We start from the raw sequence: 15,616 nt of genomic DNA on the forward strand, positions 1-15,616 counted from the left end.
GATGTGCGCATGTTGTATTCTTTTTTTTTGTATTTAAAAGTAAGTAAAGTTAATGCACATTTCATATGAATTTTATTCTTGACATCAAAAATTGGGGGAAATAAACACATTAATGGGCAGAAACGGTGGCTAGCAACTGTCTGGCTTGCTGATTAGTTGGATTCAGTCTTATGGCGCGCTGGATAAGCTTCAAGGAACAGGCCTTGTCGACATGAATTACAGCCCGACTGGCATAGATTGTCGTTTCCGCCTCCTCACTGGCCTTTGTTCTGCAAATAAATTGATGCATTTGTCAGTAGAGATTGGAAAGGAAAACCCATTGTGTATTACCCATTTCGAAGGCTGCTGTGACCAAGCGTTAGAGCTCCCAAGGCCACATTCGAGGTAGCCAGTCGGTAAGACTGATCTCCGGCGAAATAATCAAGAAGAAACTTGAGCAACACCTTGCGAAGTCCCGCAGAGCGGGGAAACATGCGAACGCGCTTCTGCAAATAACGGAGAGCATCTAGGGGACCCTCCTGAAAAGGTACATGGGTTTAGATTTATCCACGTAAATACTGCTTGGTTTTGCATACACACATTTATCAGGAAATAATTAGCGGTTAGGTAGGATATATCGACGCAGTACTTCTCGCTAAAATCGTACGCCCTGAGCTCCGACATTACGGTCCGGTTTAGTTCGTTATCGCGATGCAGAATGGCCAAAGCACAAGAAGAGTACAGGGCCTGGATGGGCGCATTCTTCGTCAGGACACTGGGAAAAACAATATGATTGTTAGGAAGACGCAAAGAAACATATATAACCGATACAGACCACTGATAGAGAAGAGTTTTGGTGTCCGCTTCGCCTTGGAAGGCATAAATCATCGAGGCCATGGCCACTAATATGGTAGCCGCCTTGTCATCATTTTGTCCCGCCACGTTGTTTAATACGGAATTGTATATCGAATACGATTCCTGCAGCTGACCGGATCGGTAATATGCCAGGGCCAAGCCAACGATGGGTTTGAACGTGGCATGGGACACTGTATTCAAAGCGTTGACTGCCTGATGGGGCTGGTCCAGCTTTAGGTACAAGTATCCCAGGTTCGTATACAGTGTGTCTCGTTCGGCTCCAGGCTCGCACAACTGGCTGGCGCGCGTAAAAGCCTTGATGGCCTGGTGGTAAAGCTTTTTGCGGGCGCACAAGAATCCCTGGAACGTGAGTGACGCTATACTGGCCTCCGACTCTTCATTTTGGACATACCTGTGTACAAAAATGGGAATAGATTTCGTAGGATAATAACAATGAAATTAATGATGCAGCGTACCAGTTAATGGCATCCAATGCGTAGACATCCGCATACATGTGCGCAATCGCATATCTGTTGTGGGGCTTGGCCCGGGCAACAGGATCGGAGAGCACCTCACATACCCAGTAAGCGAATCCGAGAGCCGCCTCCGGATGATAATCAAACTGCTGGCAATGGCGGAACAGATCGAAGGCCTCTTCTTCGTCGCCAATAAGTTCCGCTACCATTGCCTGTCCTATCCAGGCATTGGCATATATCAGACTCGATTGCTGGGCGCGCTTGAAGGCCTCATTGGCCAGTCGAATGTCATTCGCTTTGATATACAACACGCCTAGGTTGGTCCATGTCGTGAAGGATTTGCGATCCAGATTCAGCGCCTGGATGAAGCAGTGCTGCGCCAGAGGCAAGTTCTCGTGATCCGCATGCATATTGATGACGCCGAGGAGGTTCCAGTTCTGCCAGCGATTGCTACGCTCCTTGATCGCCCTCTTGCATACCTTGGCAGCCGTTTCCAGGTGGCTTGTTGCTTCTTCGGGAATGTAAATAGCACTGCAGTAGCTGGCCAGGGCCAACTCGTACCACAGATATGTGTTCTGCTTCAATTTCAAGGCGCATAGATAGAAGCGCTGGGCCAGTTTCAGCAGATCTTTACGTGATAGATAAGCAACCGCTTCATCGCGCTTGGCCAAGCTGCCAACCACGTCCAAATTTGCCAGGGAGCCCGGCAGCTGGGCCGTCTGCAAAAATACACTAGCCGTGAGGCGCCACAGCCAAACCATACCCTGCGCCTCTGCCTGGGTGAATGCACTGGAAGAGACATATACAAATAAGCCTGCCTTAATGATTGGAAGCTTCCTAACCTTTCCAGAAGTCCGACAGCCGATTGGAAATGCTGTTTGGCACGGCCGTAAAGATTTTGGGACTTCAGATTGTTGGCTATACCGATGTGCGCCTCTGCGGCGCCTCGCAAACCAGGCAAGTAGTTTGGATTCAGCTTGAGCAGCGCATCGAAATCTTCAATCGCCTCGGAGTACATGCGAATCGTCTGGAGGCAATATTATATGAATAGAACATAACATAACCTGAAATTCTTGCCATATTCTTACCGTCTTGATCACGGCTATCTGGAGGAGAGCATAGCTGTTGACTGGGGACAGCTCGAGGATTTTCTGAAAGACACGAAAAGCCGAGTTGTAAGAGCCTCGAGCCGCATAAGCATCGCCCAGTGATTCCCAATAGACCATGCACCGAAAGTCGTGCTTGATGGCAATCCGAAAGCATTGGATGGCCTAAAAGGAAGCCTTAAACATATTTAAACTCTGATCTGTTGTCTGTGCTGTTCATTTACGTACATTATCCCATTTCCTCACTTGCAGAAAGTGCAGGCCCAGCTTGTATTGCAAGCGGATCGAGTCATCATTACTCAAGTACCGAAGGGTGTTCATCAGGAGCGTCTCATTTAGATCTTCCTCGCCCAGCTGCTGGTAAATAAAGCTCAAGGCATCCACAGCCTCCTCCGCCAGGGCATTGAGGCTGATGCACTTCTCATAGCATTTGCGGGCGCGGGCCATATCGCCAGTGGCCAGTGGATACAAGCGACCCAAGTAGTCGAAGCACTCGGCAACATGCGGTCGCATCCGAGCGGCCTTTAGCATGCAGCTCAGGGCCTCTGCATAGTTTTTCTGCAACATCTGAAGCTTGCCACATAGAAGCAGCGCCTCAAAAGACTCGTCTTTGGCGATAGCCCGAATGGCTTCAGCTGGTGATCTGATTAATAAAACGGATAATTATGTGTAAATTTTTCCATAAAGATTCCCACTTTGCTTACAAGAGAAATTCCGCCTTGGAAAGTGCATCCAATGGAAGATCTTTGAGCAGCTGAACCTCCCCCAACTTGATGTAGCAGCTGCAAGGGATGATTTTAGTTATGCAGCTTATGATCGGATATGATAGGGTAGCTTACCGAGCTAAGGCTCGAACATTGGGCTCTGATTTATCATGGCGCAGCAGCACTTTGACGGCTTCTCTCAAATTGGATTCATTCTTTTCATAAGAGAGACACCGGCCAGACGCTTCATTTTGTTGGCCTAGCTTCTGCCAGAGTTGTAGAGCCAGTTTGTACGCCCCGAATTCCATATGGATTCGGGCCAGGAGCTCCAGCGTCACCTTGTAGTTAGGCTGGCTCTGTTGGGCCTGCACAGCAAATTGCCTGGCCGGAACATATTGGCCCTGGGCAAAGAGATCGAATGCCTTAATCAGTAGGGCCAAGTTAGAGCTGGGGTTCAGCTCCAGTAATTGATCGGCATATGCTTGGATTGGCTGCTTCAGCTCCTGCTGCCAGGCAGCAGTGTTTAGCTGATTGTGGTTTTCGCAGTATGTCTTGCATATCCATTCGTACCCATAGACATCCTTGGGATGGGAGACGGTCATGTTGCAGGCATGGCGCACACAGGCCACATAGTCCTTTTGCTTGTATAGCCATTTAAGGAATCGTTTGTACACCACACTTTTCACACTTGGCTCCGAGATATCCAGTAGTGCTTCCATCGTTTTATTGTACTGCAAGAGTTCGAGGGATTAGTTTTTGTTAGAATTGCTATGGAAAGGATACGCACAAGTACATTATCTTCTGCCGATACCTCAATATCCTGAGCAAACCAAATGCGCCCCAGATATTCTTGGATTTTGGCATAATGGGAATCTTTAGGATTCTGAGCCCGCTTTTTGAACACTTTAAAGCACAGGGGAGCCACAGTTTCATCCGAGGCCAGGGTGAATAGCTTCTCCCAGTAGTCTAGGGCTTTTTCACTGAAATTTTAAAATTAGCTCTTGGATGGGCGTCTTTCATTTCAACAGTTTCTTACGGTAGCAGATCCACAAGCTCATCATAGATTTCTGGCAGCTCGGCGATGGGCGCGCATTTAGAGAGTCCCTGCAGGGCAACGGTAGCGGGGCCTTTTGTGTACTCAATCGACTTTCGCAGGCTCTTTGCCGCCTCTGTCTTGTCCAAGCTCTGATAGGCGGCACCAAGCAACAAGTATCCCATCGCATTGCTCGGGTCGGCATTCAGCAGGCGCTGCAACCAACAACATAAAAAATGCAACAGCCAACTGACGTGTACACACCTTGCACTTGTGAATGGCGTCCGCATGCTTCCCAAGCTTGATTGTCTCCCGAATATCTTTGATTAGCGGCTTGGATTCTTTGGAACTCATCGTAATTAATAAATAAGTTTCTTTTGTGCTTACTTTTTTCACTGTAAACACAGTGCTGTAAAATGCTGGAAAATTCGATAGACTTCGATAGATTCCAAAACAATCAGGCAATCGAATTGTGCATCTGAAAATGCCAATAAATTGTAAGGCAAAATGTGGCAAAGCGGCAGCGCTCAAGGTGAGTCCCAAGTCGAGTAATGTAATCCGCAAGTACATATTAACAACGTGTTTTAAAAAGCGCCCAAAAACTGGAGATGCCCTGTGCAAGGAGTGTTTCTTTGCCGCCTTTGAGGCTGAAATCCACCACACGATCAGCTCGAGCAAGCTGTTCCGGCGGGGTGAGAAGGTAGCCGTAGCAGCAAGCGGTGGCAAGGATTCTACGGTTCTGGCACACGTGTAAGTACGAATATTTGTACGATTCTTATTCAATTAACTGTTGACCTTTCAGGATGAAACTGCTGAATGAGCGCCACGATTACGGTCTAGAGCTTGTTTTGCTCTCCATTGACGAGGGCATTACTGGCTATCGAGATGACAGTCTGCAGACGGTTAAACAGAATCGCGACGATTATAAAATGCCACTTAAAATCTTGTCCTACGAGGAGCTTTACGGCTGGACTATGGATCGCATTGTGTCGCAGATCGGACGCTCCAACAACTGCACGTTTTGCGGAGTATTTCGGCGTCAGGCGTTGGACAGGGGCGCAAAGCTGTTGTGCGTCGACAGCATAGCTACTGGCCACAACGCAGACGATATTGCAGAGACTGTGCTGATGAATGTACTGCGTGGTGACACGGCTCGTCTACGACGTTGCACAGACATCCGAACTGGTGGTGGCGAAGATTCCATACCGCGTGTCAAGCCACTTAAATATAGCTACGAAAAGGAGATTGTCATGTACGCGCACTACAAGAAGCTGGTCTACTTTTCGACAGAATGCGTCTTTGCCCCGAACGCGTATCGGGGTCACGCCAGGGCTTTCCTGAAGGATTTGGAAAAAGTGCGCCCCTCCGTCATAATGGACATCATCTACTCGGGCGAGCAATTGCGCTTCAAAGATACGGCCAAAAACCCTGTACGCGGCACGTGCAATCGCTGCGGCTTTATTTCGTCCCAGCAACCATGTAAGGCCTGTGTTCTGCTCGAGGGTCTCAACCGTGGACTGCCCAAGCTGGGCATAGGAAAGAAGTCCAAAGGCGATCGCATGATCGCCAAGCAAGACCAAGAGCTGGCCCTTCGAGAACGTGCAAATTTAGTAAAAAACGATTTTTAATATTTGAAATGTCATTTATTAGCATTTATTGGGCTATGTGCATATATTGGTGGTGGATAGGCACGTGGGACGCTAGAGTTAGCCGTGTCGAACCTGCAAAGAGAGAAATTGATTATTAGTTAGGTGCATTCTACTTTTATAGTATAAAAAATGTTGGTATATGAAGCTCAGTGCCAATTTTTTAACCATGGTCCATACCCGGTCAAGCGAGATTCCCTATCTCCAAAAGAATATTGAAGAAGTTTGTCTACACCCAACTTTTATATGGTGTCTGTGAATGGTTTAAGTGATCATCATTGAAGTCTTCATGCTACTAACCCACAAAGGTCTATCAATACTAACCTAACTCTTGACGGAAGCGCGGCGAAGGAAACAGCAATGTCTAATTTACGTCCGAAAAAAAAATGTTGTATTCGTAAATTAATACAAAAGACTGTGAACATAAACATGAACATTGCGAAGCCCGGCGTTCTGTATCGCAGAGGCATTTTCAAGATGACTCCGGTTTGCGTTTGCTGCTCTAGAGACGAACTAAGGAAACTTAAGGAGAAGATAATTAATGAAAATAAACCGGGGAGTATCCGGATCGTCCCCGAAATAATTAAAACTTCAGTGCAAAATGACATGGACGATGATCTACTAGAGATCGAGCATAAATTGAAAACCGTGGACCTTGCTGACCGCAAAGAGGTGCAAGACGAACAGCAAGACGATGTCGTCAAGAAGGGGGACGGCATGAACATGGATATGGTCGATTAATGGCTTTCGCAACTTCAGCTGCATTACCACAGCATTCACGATACCTAATTAATGAATGTGTCTCAGTTTTGACATCAGCAAAGCAAATAAATGTGCAGCTCGAGTATAAAATGTTCAACCACATGTATTAATTTCCATACTGCTCCTTTTGCCACAAAACCAAAAGACCTGCAAAATGGAAAGATAACTATTTAACTAGGTTTATCAAAAATTACATAAGAAACTATTTAGAGCAGCTTCAGTAGTTAATAATTAATTGTATTGAATCACAACGGTTCATAAGAGATGTCAGAAAATAAAGATATTCATCAGAATATTTAATGGTGGAGCCACTAATGCTGGCTTTATAATTACCATTTAGATCATGTATATTCACATGTTTTTATACACGTGTAAATTACCGGCAGAGTACATGCATTGAGCACAGCATCATCATTCAATAGATATCCACCGATAACCTGCAAAACAGCAATTGATATTCGTTAGTCAAGTAGATTACAAATAAAACTAAATTTCATTTAGAAGGGCTTCAGAAATTACACAAATTGTATTGAATCACAACGGTTCATAAGAGATGTCAGAAAATAGTTATATTCATCAGAGTATGTAGTATGCATCCCACTCCCCCTGAAGATGTCAAATGTATAATTACCATTTAGAACATCAGACGTTGAACACGTGGTCGGGATATCAAGACTTCCATTTTGTATCTGCACAGAAAAAAATGGATCGTTAGTACAGTCTGGGTAAAAACTTCTAGTATACACATTATGTTGTAGGGAATCAAAATGTCGGCTTTGCAAAGAAAATATGCACCGCAAATTCAGGTATTACAAATTTGGGTTATGCTTGGGCAAAGTATAATTTATCTACGAACAAGTAAAAAGCACTAGCTAAAGTGGAGAGTTCTTTACACCAGCGACTCGTGTTCGCGCACTTAAGCCGATAGAAAATGCTTAAACTTACCCATTCTCAATTGCCATGCGCACTGTCGCAGCATCCCATACATACAAGATCACCTGGAATATAATTAAACACATTTAATGATGTTTCTAATGGCAAAGGGGCTGTTTAGGCAGCAGAGCGTTCTAGACCACGTGACTGCAAAATGCATTACAATACGACTAGTACGATTTTTCTGCACACACAACTTAATCTTGCAACATTGAGTTCCGCAAACAAGTTTAATGAACCAATTTGCAGTTATATTCGATGCAATCTTTAAACACAGTCGCTCATTGGCCAGCACTTACATTTTTCACGAACAATCTCGCACGTGGGTGAAGTAAAAGTGACCGGAAGCCAGTGACCGCGGAGTTATAGAGAACATATACGGTCTGACCCTCAGAAATATACCGTCTCATTTTAAAAATATACCATAAATATACTGACGTATTCAAGTTCTATTATACATATTCCTCGCTTTTGATATTTCATGGTATATTACTAGCTGTATAGAACACTTAGCCATGCCCACATAATTTTATCCGATTAATGAATCTATTTTCTAATTGATGGCTTATTTTAAACACTTGCTTTTATTAAATTGACAAAATATAGCATTATACACCGATAAGCCATCGGTTCAATTTTGACCTCAGAAAATACCGAAAAGTATTAAAAATATCAGAAACGGTCACCCTGGTTGTGAAGTAAAAGCTTTTCGGTATATTGATAAGTGCGATAAATGCAACCCTTTTTCATAACTGTAAATCTCTGACGCCGGGTTTCCTAAAAAATGGCTTCGTTGAAATTGTATTAGCAAAATGACGAAATTTAATGCAAACTGCGTACTTTGGAGCTTGGGTAAGCCGATTTTATATTAGTTTTCGTTCTATAAAATGAAACGGGCTCCGAAACGTGTATATCTTTAAATAAATTCTTGTCGCAGATAAGTACATGAAAATACGCAAAGACGAAATGCCCGTTTACTACAAAAAAAAATATCAGATGTCAAAACGATTCAATAGAAAATCTGGGCATTTACAGTCTTACAAAGACGCCGAGGCCGACTTATCTCAGGACGAAGACGATGATGGTGATTTCAATATTCTTACGGTGCAGAAAAGTATCGACGATGCCACACACGCAGCGAATATAAACCAGCTTAATTTCGAGAAGAACGATTTCGATCAGCTAATGTATAATGAAAGCCTTGAAACTAATGATGTAAATTCGAGTACTGAACAATGTGAACCACTAAGTCAGACGCCTCCACGACCGAGTGTTAAATCGCGGCTTGGCGTGAGGCCCACCGAACGCGTGGAGAATCGCGGAAAACAATCTCAGCAAAAAGCGATTCAAAAGCGTGGCAAAGCCTATCCTTACAATATAAACGGTCGTAACAACAGTATGGAAAACTACAATCAAAACCGCGTGTCTGCAAATTTCCATCGTGGTCTCGAAGCCTATAATAAATTTCGTGAGCGTAACGAAAGCTTTGGTGAATCGCAAAACGTATTAAATATCCCAAATAGTCATGTCCATATTGAAAACTTGGGTCCCAATGGACCCAGCTTTAATGACAGTTCCAATACTGATAATGATAATTTTAATTTGAACAGCAACTTTATGATGCGCTCGAATTATATGAACACCGATTCGAACAGCTTCGGCGGGCTGCTCCCGAATAACCAAGGCCCCGTTAATTCGAATAACCACGTCGGGATGTTCTCGAATAATCAAGGATATGCAAATTCAAACGGGATCGAGTGTATGCTCCCGAATAACCAAGGCCCCGTTAATTCGAATAACCACGTCGGGATGTTCTCGAATAATCAAGGATATGCAAATTCAAAAGGGATCGAGTGTATGCTCCAGAATAACCAAGAACACGTGAATTTGAACAGCTGCGGCGGGTTGTTCCTGAACAATCAAAGATCTGCCAATTCAAACAGCTTCGGGGGGCTGTTCCCGAGTAACCAAGGCCCCGTTAATTTGAATAGCCGCGTCGGGATGTTCCCGAATAATCAAAGATTTGCAAATTCAAACAGGATCGAGTTTTTGCTCCAGAATAACCAAGAACACGTGAATTCGAACGGCTACGACGGGTTGCTCTCGAATAATCCAGTACCTGTCAATTCGAACGGCTACGGCGGGCTGCTCTTGAATAATCCAGGACCCGTGAATTCGAAAGGCTACGTCGGGTTGTTCTCGAATAATCCAGGACCCGTGAATTCGAATGGCTACGGCGGGTTGTTCTCGAATAATCCAGGACCTGTCAATTCGAACGGCCACGGCGGGTTGTTCTCGAATAATCCAGAACCTGTCAATTCGAACGGCCACGGCGGGTTGTTCTCGAATAATACAGGACCTGTCAATTCGAACGGCCACGGCGGGCTGTTCTCGAATAATCCAGGACCTGTCAATTCGAACGGCCACGGCGGGTTGTTCTCGAATAATCCAGGACCTGTCAATTCGAACGGCCACGGCGGGCTGTTCTCGAATAATCAAGTTGCCGTCAATTCGAACGGCCACGGCGGGCTGTTCTCGAATAATCAAGTTGCCGTCAATTCGAACGGCCACGGCGGGCTGTTCTCGAATAATCAAGTTGCCGTCAATTCGAACGGCCACGGCGGGTTGCTCTCGAATAATCAAGTTGCCGTCAATTCGAACGGCCACGGCGGGTTGCTCTCGAATAATATGAACAGCTACGACGGGATAGGCTTGAATCATCCGAACACCAGCAGACGCGATATCATAGCAAACAATTGGAAGAGCAGTATCGAGATGAACTCGACGAAGCGAATCCCACCTTTACCTGTGAATCGTCGGAAGCTATTAGTCGACGGCTCAACATCATTGAGTCTTGATCCAGCTCGTCCAGCTCGTGGTATGTTTATAGGTGAGGCGCTTGGTATGACTCTAAGCGATTGTAAAACGGTCGATGTGCATCAAGTTGCCCAAAACGTGTTGCATTTGCTGTCTTATGCTGAAAAGGATTCCGAAAGCAAGGTATGGCCTAATATAAGGACTATAAGTAATATAAACACTTTTACATGTATGATTATTTTAGAAAAACTATGGGGTCCATAATAAAAATACATCGCAGCAGCGCGATTCGTGAAACTGGATGCCATGCAGGAAAGTATTGTACAATCTTGTCGCCGGAAGTATAATTAAGAGTTCATTATGACAATAGGTTAAGTATAAATATTCAAACATGGAAGAATATTAGCGGGCACCCGGTCGTGCCGGACGAGTGTGAATGTGCGTTGGTGTATTGCAGGGCAAGAAGAAGAGTAGGGTCGAGTGGTGCAGTGAATGGCACTCCAGAGAACGAACAAGATTTGAGTTTTTTTTTATATATATGTATTTTTGCTGATAAGAGCATGTTGAGCTGCTTATCAGCAATGCACAACAAAAAAAATAATCATGGACAGCCGAGCCGAGATGCGAGAAGAGAAGCGAAACGAAAGCGGACGAAAATAGAAACAAACGGCGATAAATTTACAGCAAAAGGCGAATGTTCATACAGAAGCGATTCGCCGATGGAGGAACAGCAAAGCAGAACAGAATAAAATAATCAATCAGTTAATCTGCTAAATAGTTAGAACGTGGAAGTGACATAGCTTAATGGAAGTGGATAGGGAGCTCAAGACCATTTATTGAACGCAACGCCGCGAAGTGAATAATTATTTTGTTTTCAGATCGAGTGCCGGCATACGACAATTAGAAGAACAAAGAAAATCTGAACCCATTATTTTTAGTTTTGTAAAATCAAAAAGAAAACGAAAAATAAACGTTAAACATTCAAATAAATGTTTGCTGTTCGCCTGTGCCCACCATGTTGAAATCGAAGCAATTCCTGCAGCGATTTTCCAAAGGTAAGAAGGACTTTTAGAACTAACAGAATCAAACTGTTCGACAGAGGTGATTGTAGTTCCTGGGTCGCAATTCCCTTTTTTTTTGGTTGGCAATCTCCCCTCAATCATTCGGTTATACTCGTACACACACACTCGCTTCTCGCTGATGATTAGGCACTTGTTACTCCATTATAATTATCAGCTCGGGCATGTGTTTTGGCATTGCTAGAAATCAAAATTGTTGTACTCTGCGGACTATATAGTCGTGGACACACAGTCTCCTCCAAAGTACCTAAAATGATCCTGAGTGCGAAGAGGATTGTACCAGAAGGGCTAAGTAAATTACCCGCAGCTGTGGGGGGAACCCAAACGATGAACTAACCAAGTTTCAATTGCGCTCAATTGGTTCCAGAATATGCCAAGTTTACGCCTGCGAACTTCAAGCTTAAGCGGGCTTTGGTGGTGACGAAACTCTCGCGCTATGAATTCGAGCAGCTGCGGCATCCGGGACTGTCGAAGGAGCAGCTGGAGCAGAAGCTGCGCGATCGGGGCACCGATGTGGAGATGGTCCTCTATCTGCACAATCTGCACAAGGACTTCGAGCGGCGTATCGTGCAGAGCTTCCAGGATGTCGGGTGCGAGGTCAAGCTGTCCAGCAGGTGCGTATCGCTGCCTTCAATATGAGTGCGAGTGTGAGTGTGGCTAACGTTTGTCGATGTTGCTGTGTTTATGTGGTTCTGTGCTTGTGTCGTCGCCGTCATAATCGTCGATTACTACCCCACCTACTACAATTGTATTTCCACCATCCACATAATGTGTCTCTCATGTGGCCCCCCTCACGCTGTTGACTTTACTAAACGAGCAGACTTGAATTTAGAAGCTCATTGAGCAAAGATGTCATGAGCTGGGCGGATGTCATCGTTCCTGTTGGCGGTGATGGCACCTTTCTGCTGTCCGCCGGTCGCGCCAGTCCCCTCTTTGCCCTCAGCCAGCAGAAGACGCCCATTGTGGGCTTCAACTCTGATCCGCTTCACTCGGAGGGTCGTCTCATGCTGCCCAAGCACTATTCGGACAATCCCGCCGATGCAGTGGCGCGCATCAAAAGCGTAAGTTATGTTCTGCTTGATTATTGTTCTCCGTGTGTGATACTGGGGATTCTGTTCATTTTATAGGGCGACTTCAAGTGGATGCATCGCTCAAGAGTCCGCACCACGCTGCTGGGCAGCAATGGCAAGATTCCGGAGTCCACGGATCTGTTCCGACATACAGAAGTGAAGATGGAGCAGGTGACAACGGATCCCGAAATGCTGGATAATCACATGGCCACCAAATACAAAGCAAAGATGAAGCGCATCCTACCCTATTTAGCTCTGAACGAGGTGAGTGCGAAGTAGGACTCTTTCAAACTACTCCTAACTATATTGCGCCATTCGATGTCAGGTTTTCATTGGTGAGCACATTTCGTCCCGTGTGTCCCATCTGCAGCTTGTGCTCAATCATCAGGACGTGGTAAACAAAACAAAATGTTCCGGACTGTGCGTTAGCACTGGCACCGGCTCCACATCGTGGCACACAAGCATCAATCGCATCACCAGCCGCGACGTTGACGATTTGCTTCAATCGCTGCCCAATAGCAACTCTGCCGATGTGCTCCGACTACGCGAGAATACTCAGGAGATCGCCCATCGGTATAACCAAGGGCTGCTCTTCGCACCAGACGATCCGCGGCTCTGCTACTCGATCAGGGAGCAGATCTGTGTGGGCGTTTGGCCCTCGCCGAAGACATTTAAGAAGCGAGATTTCGTGCAGAATGTGTTCGTCAAGTCGCACTGCATCGATGCCAGTGAGTAGTCGATGGGCATCATCTTGCATAAGGCATTTCTAATTTTCATTCGCTTACAGATCTGGTCATAGATGGCAGCATATCCTATCCATTCAACGATGGCGCCAAGGCATTGCTTGAGGTCCATCCCGAGGATGCCCTCCTGACGATCGCCCTAGACTGATTTCTGATGAAGCAAGAAGCGTAGTAAAGTAAAGTGCCTGGCTCTCTAGCCGTAGCATGAAATTTTAAAATTATTTAAGTGTGCAATTTGCAGACTACTTAGAAGTTTAAGCTCAAAAGTTATTTTGTTATTATATAAGCATTTATTTAAAAATGTCCCTAAACTTTTCTTTTCGATTTAAAATTTTTCTGCTTGTCCAATGAAACGTTCGGTTTGCTTCGATTCATCTTCTTTGGTGGTTCACCTTCCACTCCATCTTTAGAAGATCGACTCCGGCCTCTACCTTTTTTCTCGAATCGCGCACTATCTACGGACTTGAAGCGTTCGTCTTGTAGGAGCACTTTGCCCTCTTCACTAGTGGCGGAGTCTGCCTGCTGAAGTTTCCGTTTTCGACGAATTTCCTTCAGTTTATCCTTTTGCTTTTTGCGATAGCTGCACACACAGAAATCAAAAGAATTATTCAATGATTTCAAAAAGCGAAAATTAGACAGCTTACAGCGCTTCCATTTCATCTGGATCCTTGCCCTCCATTATCCACGTTTTGCGTCTGTAGTTTTGGGCACGCTCGTCAAAGTCATTGTTATCCAGCTGCATCTCCGATTCACGTCGCGTCACATTCACTTGCATGAAAATTCGCTCCACCATTCGCTCTGAAATATATAATATAGGGGGTTTTAGTATGGATATATGTATATAAGAAGGTAGGTTGACCACATACGATCTATTGGATGCTCTGTAAGCTTTGTGTTAATTTCTGTCTCAATGGCGCCCAGAAGTTCGAGGTCGCGCGGAAATCGAAATATGGAAATGGACATGCCTTTGCGGCCAGCCCTTGCTGTCCGACCCACGCGATGAATGTATTCCTTGGGCGTCCGTGGTAGCATGTGATTGATCACCAGTTGCACGCTGGGTATGTCCAGGCCGCGAGATGCCACATCCGTGGCAATCAGTGTGCGGATGTGATTGGACTTGAAGCGACTGAGGGCCGCAACACGCTCCTTTTGCCGCATAAACCCGTGCAAGCATACATTGTCAATGTCCATACTCTTAAGGGTCATGGAGAGAAGTTGACAGTATCTGAAATTGACGAAATTTGAGTTTAGTTTTTCGGGGTAGATAGAGTTGCACGTACTTTTTTGTATTTGTGAATATCATCACATTGGAATTTTCGTTTTCCTCGCGATATTTGCGCAGCGACTCGATCAGAACCATATCACGATCGTAGTCGGCGCACAGCAGGTATCGCTGATCCAGAGTGTCTACAGTGGCTACATTAGAGTCTTGCGACCATTCGATACACTAAAAAAAGAGCAAGTCTGTTGAAACTAATACTTTTTGTCATTGAGATCTACTTACATCCTTGGATATGGGGAATATACTGGACTCCTTCATAAAGTCCTTCATAGTGGCGGAGAAGAAAAGGTTCTGCCTGGTACTCGGCAAACATCTTTCGATTATGGCCAAGCTCTCATCAAAGTCGCCGTTCAGCATGCGATCAGCCTCGTCCACAACGAGATATTTTAGATTATCGAAGGAAAACGTGTCACAGCCCGTCAAGTGATCGGCCAGACGTCCGGGCATGGCCACCACAATGTGCGGACGCTGCATTAACTTCTGGCTTTCGATCATCTGGTCAGTGCCGCCGGATACGACGCACACGCGCACTCCCATAGGTTGGCCGGCCACCAGAAACTGCTCCGATATTTGATAAGCCAACTCATGTGTGGGGGTTAGAACCAAGGCAAAATGGCTAACTGGCTCCTCGCTCAATCTCTCCAGAATGGGCAGGGCGAAGGCAAAGGTCTTACCTGATCCCGTCTGTGCGGCGCCAATGCAATCCTTTCCCGACAATATCGCGGGAATGCAATTCTGTTGGATGGGTGTTGCGCCTTTAAGGCCTGTACAAATAAAGTTCACACATTAGCAGGCTTTATCTAGTGGTAAATATATATAGTTACCTAATTTTGTTAGTTGTTTCACCATCCAAGGACGTAGTCCCAGGCTCTGAAACGGATTCGCCTCCTTTCGTTGCATTTTTTGTAAACAAAACAACGTGTGCAAGATCAGCAGTGTGACTGCGGATTTGTCCATACAATGTACGGTCTGACCCTGAATAATATACCGAAATATACCATAAATATACTGACGGATTGAAGTGCATCATATTCCTCGTTTTTGATATTCGGTTGAATATTACTAGCCGGCTAGGACCCCCAGATCTGAGCTCATAGTTTTATCCGATTGACGAATCACTTTCCTACAAGA

At 45.3% G+C, this 15,616-nt stretch overlaps 4 protein-coding genes, 1 long non-coding RNA gene and 2 other non-coding genes across 13 annotated transcripts; 2 read left to right on the top strand and 5 right to left on the bottom strand.

Moving 5' to 3' along the window:
• Positions 1–49: 49 nt before the first annotated feature.
• On the bottom strand, positions 50–4,574 carry LOC108159708 (tetratricopeptide repeat protein 37). The gene is made up of 13 exons (XM_017293222.2): positions 4,418–4,574; positions 4,157–4,368; positions 3,908–4,100; positions 3,256–3,851; positions 3,121–3,198; positions 2,645–3,059; positions 2,399–2,581; positions 2,153–2,337; positions 1,311–2,099; positions 815–1,246; positions 580–754; positions 331–518; positions 50–269 (listed from the first exon to the last, which is right to left on the bottom strand). Exons 1-13 carry the CDS (start codon positions 4,505–4,507, stop codon positions 110–112), a joined length of 3,696 nt encoding a protein of 1,231 aa, XP_017148711.1. The 5' UTR covers positions 4,508–4,574; the 3' UTR covers positions 50–109.
• Positions 4,574–5,946, top strand: LOC117188029 (cytoplasmic tRNA 2-thiolation protein 1). Its single transcript, XM_033391172.1, has 3 exons — positions 4,574–4,685; positions 4,746–4,903; positions 4,956–5,946. The coding sequence occupies exons 1-3, from the start codon at positions 4,638–4,640 to the stop codon at positions 5,779–5,781; spliced, it is 1,032 nt and encodes a 343-aa protein (XP_033247063.1). The 5' UTR covers positions 4,574–4,637; the 3' UTR covers positions 5,782–5,946.
• Positions 5,775–7,895, bottom strand: LOC108159710. Of its 3 annotated transcripts, none has more exons than XR_001775349.2 (6): positions 7,794–7,895; positions 7,507–7,559; positions 7,193–7,250; positions 6,895–6,998; positions 6,124–6,708; positions 5,775–5,874 (listed from the first exon to the last, which is right to left on the bottom strand). It is a non-coding gene; the product is annotated as an uncharacterized LOC108159710 (long non-coding RNA). The 3 variants fall into 3 exon arrangements; XR_004472426.1 differs by lacking the exon at positions 7,794–7,895 and adding an exon at positions 7,689–7,705; XR_001775350.2 differs by lacking the exon at positions 6,124–6,708.
• Positions 6,775–6,858, bottom strand: LOC117188526. The gene has a single exon (XR_004472620.1). It is a non-coding gene; the product is annotated as a small nucleolar RNA Me28S-Gm3255 (small nucleolar RNA).
• Positions 7,066–7,147, bottom strand: LOC117188527. Its single transcript, XR_004472621.1, has one exon. It is a non-coding gene; the product is annotated as a small nucleolar RNA Me28S-Gm3255 (small nucleolar RNA).
• A 340-nt stretch (positions 7,896–8,235) lies between the features above and the next one.
• Positions 8,236–13,508, top strand: LOC108159905 (NAD kinase 2, mitochondrial-like). Of its 5 annotated transcripts, none has more exons than XM_017293531.2 (8): positions 8,236–8,346; positions 8,432–10,494; positions 10,556–11,366; positions 11,758–12,004; positions 12,211–12,451; positions 12,518–12,724; positions 12,786–13,188; positions 13,248–13,508. In XM_017293531.2, the coding sequence occupies exons 3-8, from the start codon at positions 11,327–11,329 to the stop codon at positions 13,349–13,351; spliced, it is 1,242 nt and encodes a 413-aa protein (XP_017149020.1). In that variant the 5' UTR covers positions 8,236–8,346; positions 8,432–10,494; positions 10,556–11,326; the 3' UTR covers positions 13,352–13,508. The 5 variants fall into 5 exon arrangements, with proteins under 5 accessions (XP_017149020.1, XP_017149022.1, XP_017149019.2 ...); XM_017293533.2 differs by having other exon boundaries at positions 12,223–12,451; XM_017293532.2 differs by lacking the exons at positions 8,236–8,346; positions 8,432–10,494; positions 10,556–11,366 and adding an exon at positions 11,595–11,682.
• Positions 13,470–15,428, bottom strand: LOC108159906 (probable ATP-dependent RNA helicase Dbp45A). The gene is made up of 6 exons (XM_017293535.2): positions 15,310–15,428; positions 14,708–15,249; positions 14,484–14,650; positions 14,070–14,428; positions 13,848–14,001; positions 13,470–13,783 (listed from the first exon to the last, which is right to left on the bottom strand). Exons 1-6 carry the CDS (start codon positions 15,383–15,385, stop codon positions 13,510–13,512), a joined length of 1,572 nt encoding a protein of 523 aa, XP_017149024.1. The 5' UTR covers positions 15,386–15,428; the 3' UTR covers positions 13,470–13,509.
• Positions 15,429–15,616: the final 188 nt, after the last annotated feature.

Source organism: Drosophila miranda, chromosome 3 (genome assembly GCF_003369915.1).
Source record: "Drosophila miranda strain MSH22 chromosome 3, D.miranda_PacBio2.1, whole genome shotgun sequence".
Lineage (NCBI taxonomy): Eukaryota > Metazoa > Arthropoda > Insecta > Diptera > Drosophilidae > Drosophila > Drosophila miranda.

Excerpts from the sequence above, each read along its gene's own strand:
- LOC117188029 (XM_033391172.1), top strand. The coding sequence starts at position 4,638 with ATGCCAATAAATTGTAAGGCAAAATGTGGCAAAGCGGCAGCGCTCAAG. Across the intron at positions 4,686-4,745 it reads GCAAAGCGGCAGCGCTCAAG|CGCCCAAAAACTGGAGATGC; the intron begins GTGAGTCCCAAG and ends TGTTTTAAAAAG. Across the intron at positions 4,904-4,955 it reads TCTACGGTTCTGGCACACGT|GATGAAACTGCTGAATGAGC; the intron begins GTAAGTACGAAT and ends TTGACCTTTCAG.
- LOC108159906 (XM_017293535.2), bottom strand. The coding sequence starts at position 15,385 with ATGCAACGAAAGGAGGCGAATCCGTTTCAGAGCCTGGGACTACGTCCT. Across the intron at positions 15,250-15,309 it reads GAAACAACTAACAAAATTAG|GCCTTAAAGGCGCAACACCC; the intron begins GTAACTATATAT and ends TTATTTGTACAG. Across the intron at positions 13,784-13,847 it reads CCAGATGAAATGGAAGCGCT|CTATCGCAAAAAGCAAAAGG; the intron begins GTAAGCTGTCTA and ends CTGTGTGTGCAG.
- LOC108159905 (XM_017293530.2), top strand. The coding sequence starts at position 8,307 with ATGACGAAATTTAATGCAAACTGCGTACTTTGGAGCTTGG. Across the intron at positions 8,347-8,431 it reads CTGCGTACTTTGGAGCTTGG|ATAAGTACATGAAAATACGC; the intron begins GTAAGCCGATTT and ends TTCTTGTCGCAG. Across the intron at positions 10,495-10,555 it reads AAAAGGATTCCGAAAGCAAG|AAAAACTATGGGGTCCATAA; the intron begins GTATGGCCTAAT and ends TGATTATTTTAG.
- LOC108159708 (XM_017293222.2), bottom strand. The coding sequence starts at position 4,507 with ATGAGTTCCAAAGAATCCAAGCCGCTAATCAAAGATATTCGGGAGACA. Across the intron at positions 4,369-4,417 it reads ACGCCATTCACAAGTGCAAG|CGCCTGCTGAATGCCGACCC; the intron begins GTGTGTACACGT and ends TGTTGGTTGCAG. Across the intron at positions 270-330 it reads CACAGCAGCCTTCGAAATGG|AACAAAGGCCAGTGAGGAGG; the intron begins GTAATACACAAT and ends ATTTATTTGCAG.